Raw genomic sequence first — 15,971 nt, 5'->3', positions numbered from 1 at the left:
CAGAGTTAGGATTTTATTGACGAGTTGTTGATACCAAAATCACCAGTTACTTATTTATATTCCTACTTTGTCAGGAGCCTTTCAATGAGTAGTGGTCAGTCTGTTGTCCCAAGCACTTCTGTTGCAACCCTCTTAAAAACACCGTTGTGTCCTCTGTATTCGGAGTGATGGGAGAAGAAACTGCATACTGAGTTATTGGCCCAATTCTTTAAATTAAATTGTCAGAGCTGTCTCCATAATGCTCTGTTTATAATACTGGACAGCAATTTATTTTGACGGTGTGTATTGCACCATGCTGCAAACTGCCTTTATGGATCATTGGTGCAATTCATCAGCTCTCACTGTCCGCTCATTCATTCACTGAGTCAGTGTGTAGAGTTCCTAACACTGATCTGAGCTCAGTTGTTGTGGGCTTGTTGCCTAGCTTACCTATCCATACAATCCAATTTAAATTGATGGAAACCAAATAAAAATGTAATGAAACATGCAATACAAAAAAAAGTGCCTTAAAGCTTGTTTTTTTAAATTTTGAAAGGGGTATTTCGTTTTGCCAAATGCTGAAGATTCCTAGTTTATCCTGTGGTGTGTTGTTTTAAATGTCCTTTGACAAAGAACCAAGATGTGAACAGGTCCATTACCTTGATTTAACTGGTAAAGTTAAGCCAAAGAACCCTGCCTACAAGGTATTTTTCCCCTATTACCGCTCTTGATCTCACTAGTAGTGGTCACATGATCTGTTTCTACATAATATTCAGGGTGCCTCTTGGCTTCCCATCAGTTTCTTCTCGTGTCGAAGGTTGTGAGTATTAATTTATTCTATCCCCTGTAGCATGCTATTATATTTTCAATTCTGTGTCCTCTATTCGGGTAACTGATGCCTTGGGTGTAAACTTTTATCTCTCAGAAGTTGTGAATCAAAACATGATGCATTATGAAATCTTTTGCTTGTAATTTGCTCATTAGAAATGAAGTACGTTGAAAACAAATACAAGAGAAACAATTGCTTAATGTGAATATTGTGAAATAAATGTTGGTCAGCATATTTTATGTTGGATGTAGTCGGTCCATCCTAAAGCAAGGTATCAACCCAGAATGTTCACTTCCTTCTATGGACGCTGCCTGTCCTCCTGAGTTCCTTCAACTATTTATTTTAGTGTAAGATTTTTTTCCCTGATGAATCTTGGATAGTACTTGTTGAATCTTGATTTAAAAAAAAATTGCCCATTGCTATTACCAACAATTATCTCAGCACTCAACTGCTATAAGTAGATTTTATTTGGCTGGCCTGAACTTTCCTGGAACCTACACCTTGCCAGGCTTCTTGGGAATGTTCTTGTTTACCAATTAGTTGTCTGTGTAGCTGCAGCTTAGGTGTAAAATTCTACAAGATGCTTTTTGAATATTTTGTGAAGAAAACTGAATCCCGCTGAGTATGTCAAAGAAGTTTGCTGCAAGTGAATTGGAATATCTATGATTCAAGGGCATGATTTCAACTTTGAGTAGCTGACATAATACGTGTATTTAAGGGCAACATTAATTCAATTTTTTTGACCTACATTTCCGTCTTTGTTGGAATAGAATTGTTTAAACTGCCTGAGGAGAGAGAAGGGAATGGAAGAGAGAAGCAGCTGCAAAATATTGCCATGCTGATATCTGTAATATGGAGAAGTGGGAGTGAGGGTTCCTACTTCAGGAGAGCACTGTGCAAGTCTTGATACATCAGTAGCAATGGTTTTTTGAGATTAATCATTCAAGCAACAATAAAAGAAAACAAAATAAAGCAACCCAGCAACAACATTGATATGTAATTGGGATACGTTGCAAGTGAAAACAATTTGTGAAGTAATTTTTCTTTGGTCACCTGCAAAAATATCAACCTGGTGAATTTTGGTGCAGAAAAGGGAATTTGGGTGTTTATAATCAACGTTAAAGATGGAAAAGAGGCTAGTTATATTCCGTTTTTTCACATTCGATTCCAGTCCAAGCTGAGTGCATGGGTGACTAAAGCATTGGCCAATACATTCTTGAGCATTCAGTGCCAGCAGAGAAAGGTCAATATCTATCCTTGGGTTTAGAATAATTTTTTTTCTTGAAAAAGGAAATTTGTGTGACATTTGGCTACTGTAAATTGGAGCTTGGTTAGATGATTGAAGTGGATAGTTCGAGTTTAATTAAAATTGAGGCAATATCTTGTGAAACAAGTAATATGGACAACTGCAAATTTTATATTTTGGTAAAACCTAGTATTCAGATCATCATCATCAACCACAAAAAGAGCAAAAGTCTGATGGTAACTAGTTGATGCCAAGTTCAAGTTTTAAATCCCCATTGTTAGAAGATGTGAAGAAGTTTTTGGGGTGTTGAAAAACAGTTTTCAGACTTAGAAAACTTATACCATATAATGTAAAGCAATGGCCTGGATTTGATGGTTGTACTTGGATTTTGTGTGTATCATTTTTATACAGATTGGCCCAAGTGTAAGCACTGACTACTCATTTGAGGTTTTGATTGCAGTGAAGTATGCGAATCAGCAGAGCCTGTACTGAATATTCTGGACTCCTGCCTTGATTTCATATTTCCACCAATGAGAAGGAAGGATGTGCAGGTTAATAGAATAGGCCACCTGCTATCCCCCTACTGTCAGTTCCATTGGCTTCTTGCCGCAGGCTGCACTTATTGCTGGTCAGGATGGCCTATGACCATTTTTAATTAGCAATTCTAATCAAAATTGCAATAATTTTCACAAGTCATTGTGAAATTGCAGGCATTACTGAGTGTTTGTCTTTCCCCCTAGTGTTAGGAGAAATGTTAATTGTCTGTGTGTACCAGCTTTGAGCTTGCAGTGTGTTGAAAACTGCTGCAATATGGTCTTGTGCTTTGTTTTTCCCATCCCCCTTTATATTGTATGGCGCATATCATGCTCTGTTTGTGAACTACTCACAGAAGCTCCACAGCCATCCTTGCAATTTCTCAGCTCTCTGATTGCTCATTCACTGATTCATTAAGACAAGTGTGGCTTCAGCCTGGCACAGGCACTTGGATGATGGCGACCTGCTGTGATTCAGTTCAAATATCTTAGAGTCTAGTGTCTGGCAGATTGCCTGAAGAGAATGGCATGGAAACATCAGAGCTATCACTATTACCCCCTCCTCCCCACCATTTTAATCCATGATGTTTTCATTAACCTTTCACAACAATTGTCATACAGTACATTTCACTTAAATATACCCCTGACACACACCTTGTCAGTTAAAGAGGAAATGTGGATTTAGAATAGGACTGAAACAAGACTTTAATAACTTGAACCTGAAGAATTAAAAAAGGCAATGTGAAAAGTTATAATCAAAGGGAAAATAATCATTAGAAAGCAGATGCATATAAATCTTAATTTAACTAGGAAGTCCAAAGCAAATTACAGCAGATGCTGGGAATCTGAAATAAAACAGAAAATATTCAGCGGGTCATTCATCTGTGGAGAGAAAGAAAACAGAGAAAAGGTTTTTCATCAATGACCAAAACTGATGAATGGATAAATAGAGGGATGATGGAGGCAGAGAATGAGGGGTGATGGGTAGCAGTAAGGCCACAAACAGTGTTGTTTATGTTTCCATGCTTGCCTCTCAGGAGGACATTTAAGGTCACACTGAGATTGGAATCACATGGAGGCTGATGTAGCATAGAGTCCTTCCTCTGGAGGATATGAGTTAACCAACCCAGAACTGTTCTGATGCTCAGTCACACAAATTGCCAGGTTTATTGATTTTCATACCTTGCTGTGGGATCTAAACAGTCAAGTTTCTCACCTCGTACAATGACGGCTACAGTACTCTGACCTGTAATACGACCTAGAATCTCACGTTTATGGTATGTTGCTTCTTTTTCATCACAAATACCACCAGGTAATTAAATTTATTGTTACAGCGCTTCTTCACTACTCTGTTAACTGTTGGCAGAGAGGATGAGTGAATTATTTTTCTCTTCCTTCAGTGTCTCTGAAATAAAAATGGAGGATATACTTTCTACATTGGTAATGGAGCACATTCAAAGAAAAAAATATAGAAATAAGGTTTGTGGCTTTTTTTTTCTCTTTACCTTAAACAGTTGTATTCAGGTATAAATATTCTGTGTTAATACTGATGAATTTCTTGTATAGGCAAACATCATTCCCAACAATCTTTTCAAATATCCTTCTGGACAGTGGCAGCTATTTTTCAGGAGTTATAATCAATGTTCTGTGGGTTTGATCTCATGTTCCATTCCAGTGTCTGAAGCACGAGGTCTAGGTTGACACTCCATTGCAATACAGAGTGTCAATTCTTTGGTTTCCTTCCAGAGTGAATATAAAAGTTCTCATGGTACAAATTAAAAGAAGAGCAGATGAGGTCTCTTCCATTTCTAGATCAATTTACTAAAAGAAAACTAATTAACCTATTGCTGATTGTGTCATCTTGGTGTCATAGTGCTTGTATGACAAGTGTTGTCCAAAAATACTTCTTTGGTTGTGAAAGGCAATAGATAGAAATTTGTATCTCGTTCTCTCTCTCTCTCTTGTTCTCTCTTTCTCATTTATTTATGTATGCAAGTCAACTTCGATCTATTAATTAGCTTTCATAATAGGTTTGTGGCTTGTAAGCTGCTGTATATGAATAATGAGACCAGAAGATGAATGAGTTTTGTCCTTATTATCTTGTAGTCTGTGTGGGACCTGTCCTGGGTTACAGAATCCAGAAAGGGGAAATAACAGGCCATTTTCATTTCTTCCTGCAGACTACTGTAGTCACTGCATGGACCTGGAAATCTACATCAGCCCAGCCTTAAATGAAAAATTATAGATGATCAGATAGTTACTTCAGTGAATTTGTGGCTTTGCTGTGAGGGAATTGGACTTGAGGGTAATCTTTCCACATCTTTGCACCTTTGCTTGACATAAAATTAAAATAAGAAATTAAAACCCTTGGTATATTCTTGAAGTTGGAAGTATAATTGATAAATTACTATTATTGATTAATTAAAATACTGCCAGTAGCTTTCTCTTATTTTCAAAGATCTGTTAATGTAGCTTCCTAGGTTCCAAATTTTTGTTTTCTCTGGTCTGATCTCTGCTTTCTACAGTCTTGTGACTAGAATCAATAACAGATAGATGATGTTCCTGTTTGAAATGATTATTTTATACTGGTCCAAACCTGCAGGCCAGCTTGCTACTTGTTCTTGCCTGAGCTTCCCTATTTCCGCATTGTTACAATTTGCCTCAACTATTATTTGTGGCAGTAGGTTCCACATTCTTGCAACAGATTTCTACATTGAATTTACTGTTAACAATTTGATATTGGTGACCTCCAGTTTTGACTGCCAGCATTGGCAGTTCTGTTCTTGTCTTTGATTGTAAAGAAGGTACAGAAGCATTCCTGCAGGCTATGAGATTGATGAATGGTATCCTGTAACTGAATGAATCATCCCAAAATATTTAAATATATTTATTTTAAATGATATATTTATGTGATTATCATGTACTGTGTATATGTGTGCACCGTTGTCCAGAGAAACATGAGTTACATTATATACTGTATGTAATGAACTTGATCTTGTGCTGCACAACTGCAAATACAGTCTCTGTAAGCAATTGCATGATAGCTGTTTTTACAGGTAATGTTTTCAAAATAGCTTGAATTAATTACTGCTGTCACCAAATGCAGTCTAATCTAGTTATTAAAGACATGCAGGTCAATTTGCATTCAAGGTAGATGTGTGCTTTTGTTTGCTTGGCTTCAGTACTTTAATCACTGGTGTGTAAATGAATCCTGTATATCTTATTCCACCAGTCTGAAGTATTGCCATGTTATTAGGACAGTTGTTATTCTTGGAACAACAAATGTATTTTAAATGCAAAAACTTTTGACTGTTAAATGTAGAATTTTCCAATACACACCATATTTGATTGGCCCACAAAATGGTGGGCGCACAGGAAGGCTAGTCAAGGACTTCTGCCAAATCTGCATCTTAATTCACATCTTACCTAGGCTGACTGCTTCATGATTCCAATCTTGCACCCTGACCTCCCAGATGTGACAAACCTCAGTGCTTGGAGATTTTTGAACGCAAAGGAGAAGGAGGATTTGCCATTTTTATTTTTGCCTTCTCAAAAACAGAATGACAGTGTGGCCAGGATGGAGAAACAGGCTGAACACACTGGCATGCTCGGTGGGAATCTCTTTGGCTGACATCACTCGATTATGTCTGCTTCATTGTTTCCCACAGCAAATGGCTCACCTTCAGGATGCTATAGAGGATCAATTAAAAGGCAATTATTTTTTAAAAAAACAATTTGTAGGGAAATCATAATAGCAGGAACATATCAAAGAATAAATACATTACTTGCATTCAGAGTCAGGTTTTCTATTAAGTAACTCCTATTTATAAAACTATGTTTGTATCTACTTTTTTCTCATATTGTGTGGTAGATTTTTTTTAATATAACTAACACATAGCAATTTCTTCTTAGTGGTCTTTTGGTTCCAAGTACAAGATGTGGTCTTGTTCCACAAATCACCTGAGTTATGTTTTTTGGATTTAGTTTCTGTTTATCTCCAGCAGCATGTTAGTCAATGGTAATAAAGCAAAAGGCAAGTTGGTGGAGTGCAAGAGGCAGTTTATCATTAATGAGTCTTCAAATCAATAATTTCCTTTTGAAAGATAAAAGGTTGAAACGTGCTTGAACTATAGCTTCAAAATTATTAATTACATTGACAATGAAATGCAAGCAGTCCAGGTAATTTGGATACTAGAAGATCAGTGGACACCTTCAAAAGTTGTATAAAATTTAATTCCTTCCCTTGCCCTGTGGATGTAAGAGCTAGCTTCTTTACTGGCCTTTGAATGGCCCACCTCTCCTCTCATAATCCTGGACTTAATATACACTTGAATATATGGAATACTTTTGGATCCTCGTTAATATTTGTTCCTCGTCTTTTCTCATGGCTTCTTTTACCTCTTATTTTCCTTTTTATTTCCTCTCTGAACATTCTGTAATCACCCATACTTGTATTATCAACCAGAAGCTCCCATGTGGTCAGTGACACCCAATAATTCTTCATTAGTTCCATTAAGAGTTTGTGGCAATATAATGGCAATAATTTAGAGGTATGGAGAAGTGTGCATAAATACAGTGCCAGCATCTCCACTCTGATGTGATTATTTTGAAAATGCCAATAGAAATAATTAAAACACATTAAAAACAAATTTATAATGAAACACATATATTCAATTTGTTCATCTATAATGCACTCTTCAAGAAAATGCAATGTATTTCAGCATTTTGTATATTAGCTTTACTATGAGTTAATAGGATGTCAAATCGTTGCATGTTTAATCATGAAGTGACAATATTTTGATGGTCTAACACATCCAAATAATAAATTTATCATTTCATTAATCAATACTGCATTCAATTACCAAGAAAATCATCTGATATCTGCTTAATGTAGCAGGCCCAGCCAGCTGCTCTAGATACTGGGCTCCAGCAGTGCATATTAAATGCTGGGGAGACAAGAGATGACAGTCTAGGAATTATTGTCTGAAGCTTAATTTCTCAGAAAAACTTGAGTAATTAAAGTATTACACACATCATCTTTCCAATGTAGAGAGTTTGAGTTGTAAGTTTTTGGAAGTTCATGTTAATCATGTTAACTTCAAGTGAAGATCCGCTTTTACAATTTTGAATTGACTTTTCGTATTTAGAACAGCCAAGTCATTGCAATAAATATTACAGTGGAAGAAAACAACCTAATCAACTTAAATTTATATACTTTTTAATTTAGACATATAACATGGTAACGGGCCCAAGCAGCCCAATTACGCACAATTGACCTACAACCCCCGGTACGTTTTAGGGTGGGAGGAAACCACAGCACCTGCAAGAAACCCACACAGATACAGGGAAAACATACAAACTTCTTACAGACTGTGCTGGATTCAAACCCCAGTCTTGATTGCTGGTGGTGTAACAGCATTGTGGTAACTGCTGCATTAACCGTGCCGCCCTTAATTTAAACTTTTTTTTAAAAGAAAATAAAAGCACCAAACTGGGGAAACTCAGCAGGTCAAACAGTGTACTTTATATAGCAATAAAGATACATAACCAACATTTCAACCTTGTACCCTCAATCAAGGTATGAACAAAATGTAGACAGTTGCCTGAATAAATTGGTTGGGGAAGGGGAGGAGTACAGTCCCACAAGTAGGAAGTAATAGGTGGATAAGGTAGGAAGGGAACACCAGCAAACTAGGAGAGGGTAGGATGGCTCTGTGAATGGAGAGTGAAGGGCGTGGGAAAACTGAAGGAAAGAAGACAAAGGGATGTGGAGAAGGCTAGCAGGAAATGGAGAAGTTGATGTTAATGCCATTGGGTTGGAGAGTGCCCAGATGGAATATTAGGTGTTGCTCCTCCAGTTTACAGTAGTTTTGGTTTGGCAGTGAATGAAGCCATGTTCAGACATGTTAGCGGGAGAGTCGGCCACAGAATTGAAAGTTTTGGCACTGGGAGATCCCTGTCGTTAATTTATTTTGTTCCTCTATTTGTAATTTTGGTAGTTCAATTTTAGTTAAAAATTTATCTATTTTCCCTTCTTTCCCTTCGTTTTCAGTTTAGTATAATTGTTCATAGAATTCTCTAAAGTTTTCCTTGATCTCAGTTGGATTATATGTGATTTATTTGTCTTTTTTCCTTGATGCCAATACCATTTTCTTAGCTTGTTCTGTCTTAAGCTGCCATGCTAGAATTTTGTGCGTTTTTTCCCCTAATTCATAATATTTCTGTTTTGTCTTCATTATGTTCTTCTCCACCTTGTATGTTTGTAGTGTTTCATATTTTATTTTTTTATCTGCCAATTCTCTTCTTTTAGATGTATCTTCCTTCATTGCTAATTCTTTTTCTATATTTACTATTTCCCTTTCCAACTGCTCTGTTTCCTGATTGTAGTCCTTCTTCATCTTGGTTACATAACTTATTATTTGCCCTCTAATGAACGCTTTCATTGCATCCCATAGTATAAACTTATCTTTCACTGATTCCGTATTTATTTCAAAGTACATTTTAATTTGTCTTTCAATGAATTCTCTAAAATCCTGCCTTTTAAATAGCATGGAGTTTAATCTCCATCTATACATTCTTGGAGGGATGTCCTCTAACTCTTGTCAATATCAAGGGTGAATGGTCCGATAATATTCTAGCTTTATATTCTGTTTTTCTTACTCTATCTTGCATACGTGCTGATAACAAAAATAGGTCTATTCTTGAGTATGTTTTATGTCTACCCGAGTAATATGAATATTCCTTTTCATTTGGGTTTTGTTTCCTCCATATATCCAAAAGTTGCATTTCTTCCATCGATTTAATTATACATTTGGTCACTTTGTTCTTTCTGTTAATTTTTTTCCCAGTTTTGTCCATATTTGAATCCAAATTCAGGTTGAAATCCCCTCCTATTAATATGTTCCCTTGCGTATCTGCTATCTTCAAAAAAATATCTTGCATAAACTTTTGATCTTCTTCGTTAGGTGAATATACATTGAGTAGATTCCAAAACTCCGAATATATCTGACATTTTATCATTACATATCTCCCTGCTGGATCTATTATTTCCTCTTCTATTTTAATTGGCACATTTTTACTAATTAATATAGCTGCTTCTCTTGCTTTTGAATTATACGACGATGCTGTTACGTGTCCTACCCAATCTCTCTTTAATTTCTTGTGCTCCAATTCAGTTAAATGTGTTTTTTGCACAAATGCTATATCAATTTTTTCTTTTCTCAGTAAATTTAGCAGTTTCTTCCTTTTAATTTGGTTATTTATTCCGTTAATATTTAAAGTCATATAGTTCAACGTAGCCATTTCATACTTTGTTTATCTTCCCTTTCCGTTTCTCCATCATCACCTTTCCTTCTTATCCATTTCTGCTTTTTTGTTTTGAACACTTTATAAGACAACATTTCTAAAACATCAAACATTTTCCTTATTCTCTTATTTAAAACTTCTTTAACCCCATTCTCCCCTCCCCCTCCTGAGTTGCCCTTTATCCCTTGTCGGGCAACCACATCTCCCCTCTCCATTTGGATTTGCGAATTCACTCGCAAACGTCAACTGATTTTGCAGTGACCGTAACTCCTCCCCACCCAGCCCCCCCAGAAAAGATTTCAATTTTCATATGTAACAAAGGTCACTCTTTTAATTCCCTCCTTATTCCCTCTATTCCCTTTCCCTCCCTTATTAATTCTTGTCTATACTCTATATATTTTCCTCTAAATACGGATACATTCATGTATACACACTATATATATACATACATATACCCCTTTACACACATACATATAGTTCGTAGTCATTTTTACTCTCATTACATGTCTTCATCTCTCTGCTTGTTTTGTAGTTGTTCTGCAAATTTCCTTGCTTCCTCTGGATCCGAGAATAGTCTGTTTTGTTGCCCTGGAATAACTATTTTAAGTACCGCTGGGTACTTTAACATAAATTTATATCCTTTTTTCCATAAGATCGTTTTTGCTGTATTGAACTCCTTCCTCTTCTCCAGGAGTTCAAAACTTATGTCTGGATAGAAAAAATTTTTTTGACCTTTATATTCCAGTGGCTTTTTGTCTTCTCTTACTTTCTTCATTGCTTTCTCCAATATATTTTCTCTTGTTGTATATCTTAAGAATTTTACTAAAACGGATCTTGGTTTTTGCTGCGGTTGTGGTTTCGGGGCTAAAGTTCTATGTGCCCTCTCTATTTCCATTTCTTCCTGTAATTCTGGTCTTCCTAGGACCCTGGGGATCCAATCTTTTATAAATTCTCTCATATTCTTGCCTTCTTCATCTTCCTTAAGGACCACTATCTTTATATTATTTCTTCTATTATAGTTTTCCATTATATCTATCTTCTGAGCTAACAGCTCATGTGCCTCTTTAACTTTTTTATTAGATTCTTCTAATTTCTCTTTTAAGTCCTCTACTTCCATTTCTACAATTGTTTCTTTTTCTTCCATATTTTCCATTCTTTTTCCTATCTCTGACATGGCCATTTCCATTTTATTCATTTTTTCTTCTGCATTCTTAATTCTTCTTTTTATCTCATTAAATTCTTGTAATTGCCATTCTTTCACTGATTCCATATATTCTTTAAAGAAAGATACATCCATTGTCTTGCCTTTCTCTTCTTCTTCCACTTCTTTCTGTTCTTCTTCTTCTTCCTCTGGATTGACCATCTGTTGTTTCCTTGTTTTCTTTTTACCCTCTTCTTTCTTGTTGTCGTTATTGTCTGTGTTCTGTACCTGCTGCTGTGCTGCAGGTGTCTCTCTCAGCTGCGGAGATCGTCTCCGCAGCTGTTCCCCCCTCCCGTCAGTGTGTTTTTTTTCATGCGCGGTTGCGCACTTTTACTCGGCTCTGCGAGCCATTTTTGTAGTCCCGAGCCCGGGACTTCCACTGACCTGAGGGAGCGGGCTTCTCTCTCCGCAGCGGGCCTCTTCAAACAGGTAAGGCCTTCACCTTCTTCTGACATTCTTTCTTCCTCTTTTCTTCCCGTTGTTTTCGACTTTTCTCTCTTCGCTGCCCCTTTCTTCTCACCTTCATTTTTACTTCATTATAAATTTTAATCTTGTACCTTTGTGCTTTGTGTGTTTTTTTTAACTTTTCGGGAGAGGGCTGGAATTCCCTGACCGGCCACTACTCCATCACGTGACTCCTCCCGGAGATCCCTGTCGTTGATGCGGACAGAACAAAGGTGCTCAGCGAAACAAGCTCTCAGTCTGGGTCCAGTCTCTCTGATGTAGAGAAGGCCACAACAGCAGCACTGCTTTGTGTTTTTACTTCAATCACAGTGTTGATCAACCAAGGCCCAAAAAAGATGGATTATTTATTTTTAAAATAACAAAATAGTACAAAGTTGCCTAATGCAATTTTTGAATTCTAAATAAGAAAAAAAACTAATGCTAAGAAGACCTACTTAATAAATTTGAAAACTCTGAAGCTAGTGAGTAACCTACTTAAATTTGAGCTGAATATATATTCCACTGCTTTAATTCAGCTAAAACCTAAAATAGTCCTTAACATCATTACAGGAAATGCAGTCGAAGCGTTCAACTATCAAAGCCATAAAATGTCATCGGACAAGAAGGTGCAACTGGTTCAGGGGTAAATTCACCAATGGACCAAAGTTTCTGACAAGATTGCTTCAGTGTTTGTACTATGATGACCCTGTCCAAGCCCAGGGTCTCCTGCTGGAGAACAAAATTTAGGGACATTTCCCCAAGTCCATTTCCCCAAGTAGAAATCCACCAAATATTTTGATTCTCTTCAAAATCCTTTTAGTTGCATGATTTTTTGCCTGTTTCTCTTACAACATTATTTAAAGGTGGTCTCGGACCTTCAAGAATGGTATTGTCACCACTTCAATAGTGTAGGAATGAAGTATTCGGTAAGCCTTTCCCCAAAACTTTCTTTCTCTTTCAATTTTTTTTATTAACGTTTCATAATATACATAGCATAAGGAGAATAGAAGTAACACAATTAAAATGGTATGTCTAAGTCTTCAGAGTATAAGTATCGTATATAAATTCCAAAGTGAAAATGTGACATATTAGAAATAATTATATCAAAGAAAACCGAGATAAATAAATAATTATAATGTTAGTTATTTAAATAAAAAATAAAATAACGACTGAGCGGCCTATCCCAAGGATCTGTCGAATAGTTTTAAACCTAGCTCCAGTCCACACTTACAGATAACAAAAACCGTAAGAATTATATTACATCTGGAAAGGAAGAGTTAATTAATAGAATAGCGCCAGTTATATCCCATGAAAACAATCAAATAAATGGTTTCCATTTTTCTTCACATTTAGTAGTTGTATCTAAAGTACAACCTCTGATTTTTTTTTCCTATATTTTAGAAAGACATAACATGAGAATCAGAATCTTTCCATTTAAGTAAAAAGGCTCTTCTAGTTAATAGTGTAGAATAAGCTATAACCTGATATATAGAATAGGTAAACAACCTACATCTGTAATTCCAAAAAGAGCAGTTAAGGGGTTAGGTTGTAATGAAATAACCAGTACCATTGATCGAGTTTTAAAAATATCTTTCCAAAATTTTTCTAACATTAAACATGACCAAAACATTTGAGTCAATGAAACCACATCAGTATTGCATCTATCACAAGTAGAACTTGTATTAGGAAAGATACAAGCTAGTTTATCTTTAGACATACAAGATCTATGAATTATTTTAAATTGTATTAAAGAAAAACGTGCACAAAGTGAAGAAGTATTAACTAGTCTAGTAATTCTTCCTCATGTTTCAGGAGATAATGTTAGTTGAAGTTCTGATTTCGATGTTTGTCGAATTTTATCCATGGGGACCCCCAAAACTTTCAATGCCATCACTAATCCTAACCAAAACTTGTCATGGAGTTAGAAGACATAGCTGAGGTTCTAAACAAGTATTTTACATTGTTCTTTAACCAAAAATGATGCTATGGGAATCTCAGCAAAGTAAGACTGATATTTTGGACGTGGTAAAAATGGGCATTAGAAAGAGCATATGTACTGTCTTGAAACATTAAACATTCTTTGTCTCCTACTGATGCTGTTTGACCCAGTGAGTACCTACAGCAGAGTTTGTTTAGTGTGAGATTCAGCATCTGCAATCTTGTGTGTGTCATTTGATATTGTTCTGTTGTGATCATTTATTATTCTTGCTACATCATTCACTGCAAAGCCGCTATTTGTGGTTGTTATCTTCCCCCACACCACCTTCCCATATAAGCAGTTCCAATACCACTCACTGTTTGTTGAATGCTGTTCCCCAGAGGTGTAAAGTAAACATTAAGAATGTTGTTAATGGCATTCTCATATGTCACCTGCCGTGGCCCTCGAGGTCGAGGCACTCACTTGGTCAAAAAGAGAATTAAAGATGATTGCCAAGGAATAGGAGCGTTGAATTGGGCCAACAGATATATTAAAATGTAATTGCAACTGGGAAGCTAATCATTATTTCATATGATCCAGAGAGAAGCCATTTGACCCAACAAACCTATGTCAACTCTCAGAGCAATCCCATAAATCCCTTTTCTTACTAATTTCCTTTTAACATATTCTCTCTCAAATGCTCATTAGCTCCTCCCTGATCTTCCTAACGCCCATTTACACTCGGGGTAATGTATATTAATTCCTATAAATCAACTTGTTTTCAAAATGTGGCAGTTCTTTCAGAAAGAATATGCAAACTCCACAGATGGAGGTCAGGATCAAGCCCGGTTCACTGGGTCTGAGGCATTATTTTGCCTGCAAGGTGCTGATTTGTCATCGATTTAATGGTTTTATGGGTATAGGGTTGTCTCCGTTGCTTTATTATGTCTCAGCATAGAATTTGGTACACATAGCTACCAAAGTGGGTTTCACATCCAACCCTTATTCTGATTTTGCATGTACAATTACATTCAAATTGATCAGAATTGGGCCAACCTGTTTCTTTCTTGCTCTCTACTTCAGAAGCATGGAGTCAACTTGTATGTAAAACTGATCCAGGGACTGTCTATACCAATGATCTAACAGTAGTGAATACCCATCTTATACCTTCAGCTTCACTGCAACCAGCTCAATCACTCATCGATACCTTGAAAGATTTTTTCCTCCAAAATGAAAACAAATTAATAGGAAATTGGGATGGGAGTGGAGTGGTCTCAAATTATGGCACTTATAAGATCTTATGGAATATTACTGACCAAAGTGAAAACTTTCTATAACAATGTGCTTTAATAAGTCATGATATAGATTGATTAACGTACTGTGTTGTATCTGGCACTGAAGTTGACTCTACCATTGTCAGACTCAATAAAATAAGAATAATTATGGTTGCTACCCAACTGTGTGTGTTTGTGTGTGTGGTATAAATCCCACTCCATCTCCCAGACAAATATCACTTGCAAAACTGTAATTAGATCCAATTTTTGCTAGAATCTACAGTGAGCTTAGCTCTTTTTGGGAGACCATCCTCAATATAAAAGTGGTTATTAGAATTCTCCGAGCTTTCTGTCCATCAGGCCCACTGATCTATTCGAAGACGTGTAACAGATTGTATACAATATCTAGCTCAAGGTTTAGCAGTTGAATCTGTATTTGCTCAGTGCTCAAAGGGATTTCCAGTCTTATTTGGTACTGGCCGCTGAGTTCAATCTCCAGCCAGCAACTGTTACTGTTTAAAATTAATGAGAAAGTGTAAAAATGAAAGAAAAAAATATACCTTCCATTATTAAAAATGTTATTCCTTAATAACATGATGCTAGGTCTTTGGGGAGAGGTCAATCATTCTTTAAAAAGTAATTTGACATTCATATTAAAAGCCAAGAAATTGTTAGTGCTGGGTAGAATCTATCTTGGTCCACAAATATCACCAAGCTATCTTATTCAATGTGATCTTTAGCTACATTATATTATTTCTTTTCAGTAATATTGAAAGGATTAACCCTCATGCTCCTTTGTGATTATTCTGCAATTTTCTTGTTATTAAATCTGTTCTAAACCTATATTATTTCTCACTGAAACACTCATTGTTTAGTTAACCATTCAAGGAATGCTGTGTTGTTTGTCAATTAGAATGAGAGACTAACACTAATTATGATAGTTTTAAAAGTTCAGAGTGCTGACTAATGACATTTGGGACTTCTTTGTAAATTTATTTTAGAAATGAGTGCTTATTATGAATACAGATGGATAACCCAGGTGTATTCTGAAAGTTTCAAAAATAAATGAAGTTAAATAGTTAATGAGATTTTTTTTTTCCCTCTCACATGCACATACAGTCCGATGGTGCTATTCTGCAGGAAGTAAGGGAATCGGCCACAGTCTTGCAAAAAGTATACGAGACCTTTGTGCATTCAACCAAAGGAAACCTCCTGCAAGCCAAGAAAGGTCAGCTCATGTAT

The 15,971-nt window shown here is 36.2% G+C and overlaps 1 protein-coding gene across 2 annotated transcripts in view; it reads left to right on the top strand.

Annotated features, from left to right (window-relative positions):
- Positions 1–15,971, top strand: part of ddx31 (DEAD (Asp-Glu-Ala-Asp) box polypeptide 31) — a 106,867-nt gene that overhangs the window by 58,489 nt on the left and 32,407 nt on the right. For both annotated transcript variants that reach the window (XM_069887180.1, XM_069887189.1), the window contains 2 exons: positions 3,988–4,066; positions 15,849–15,957. In XM_069887180.1, the coding sequence (XP_069743281.1) occupies positions 3,988–4,066; positions 15,849–15,957 (188 nt within the window). The remainder of the gene's footprint in view (positions 1–3,987; positions 4,067–15,848; positions 15,958–15,971) is intronic.

Source organism: Narcine bancroftii, chromosome 1, assembly GCF_036971445.1.
Source record: "Narcine bancroftii isolate sNarBan1 chromosome 1, sNarBan1.hap1, whole genome shotgun sequence".
In the NCBI taxonomy this organism is placed as follows: Eukaryota; Metazoa; Chordata; class Chondrichthyes; order Torpediniformes; family Narcinidae; genus Narcine; species Narcine bancroftii.
The sequence above is the reverse complement of the archived record's forward strand: the minus strand, read 5'-3'. Positions and strand labels throughout refer to the sequence as shown.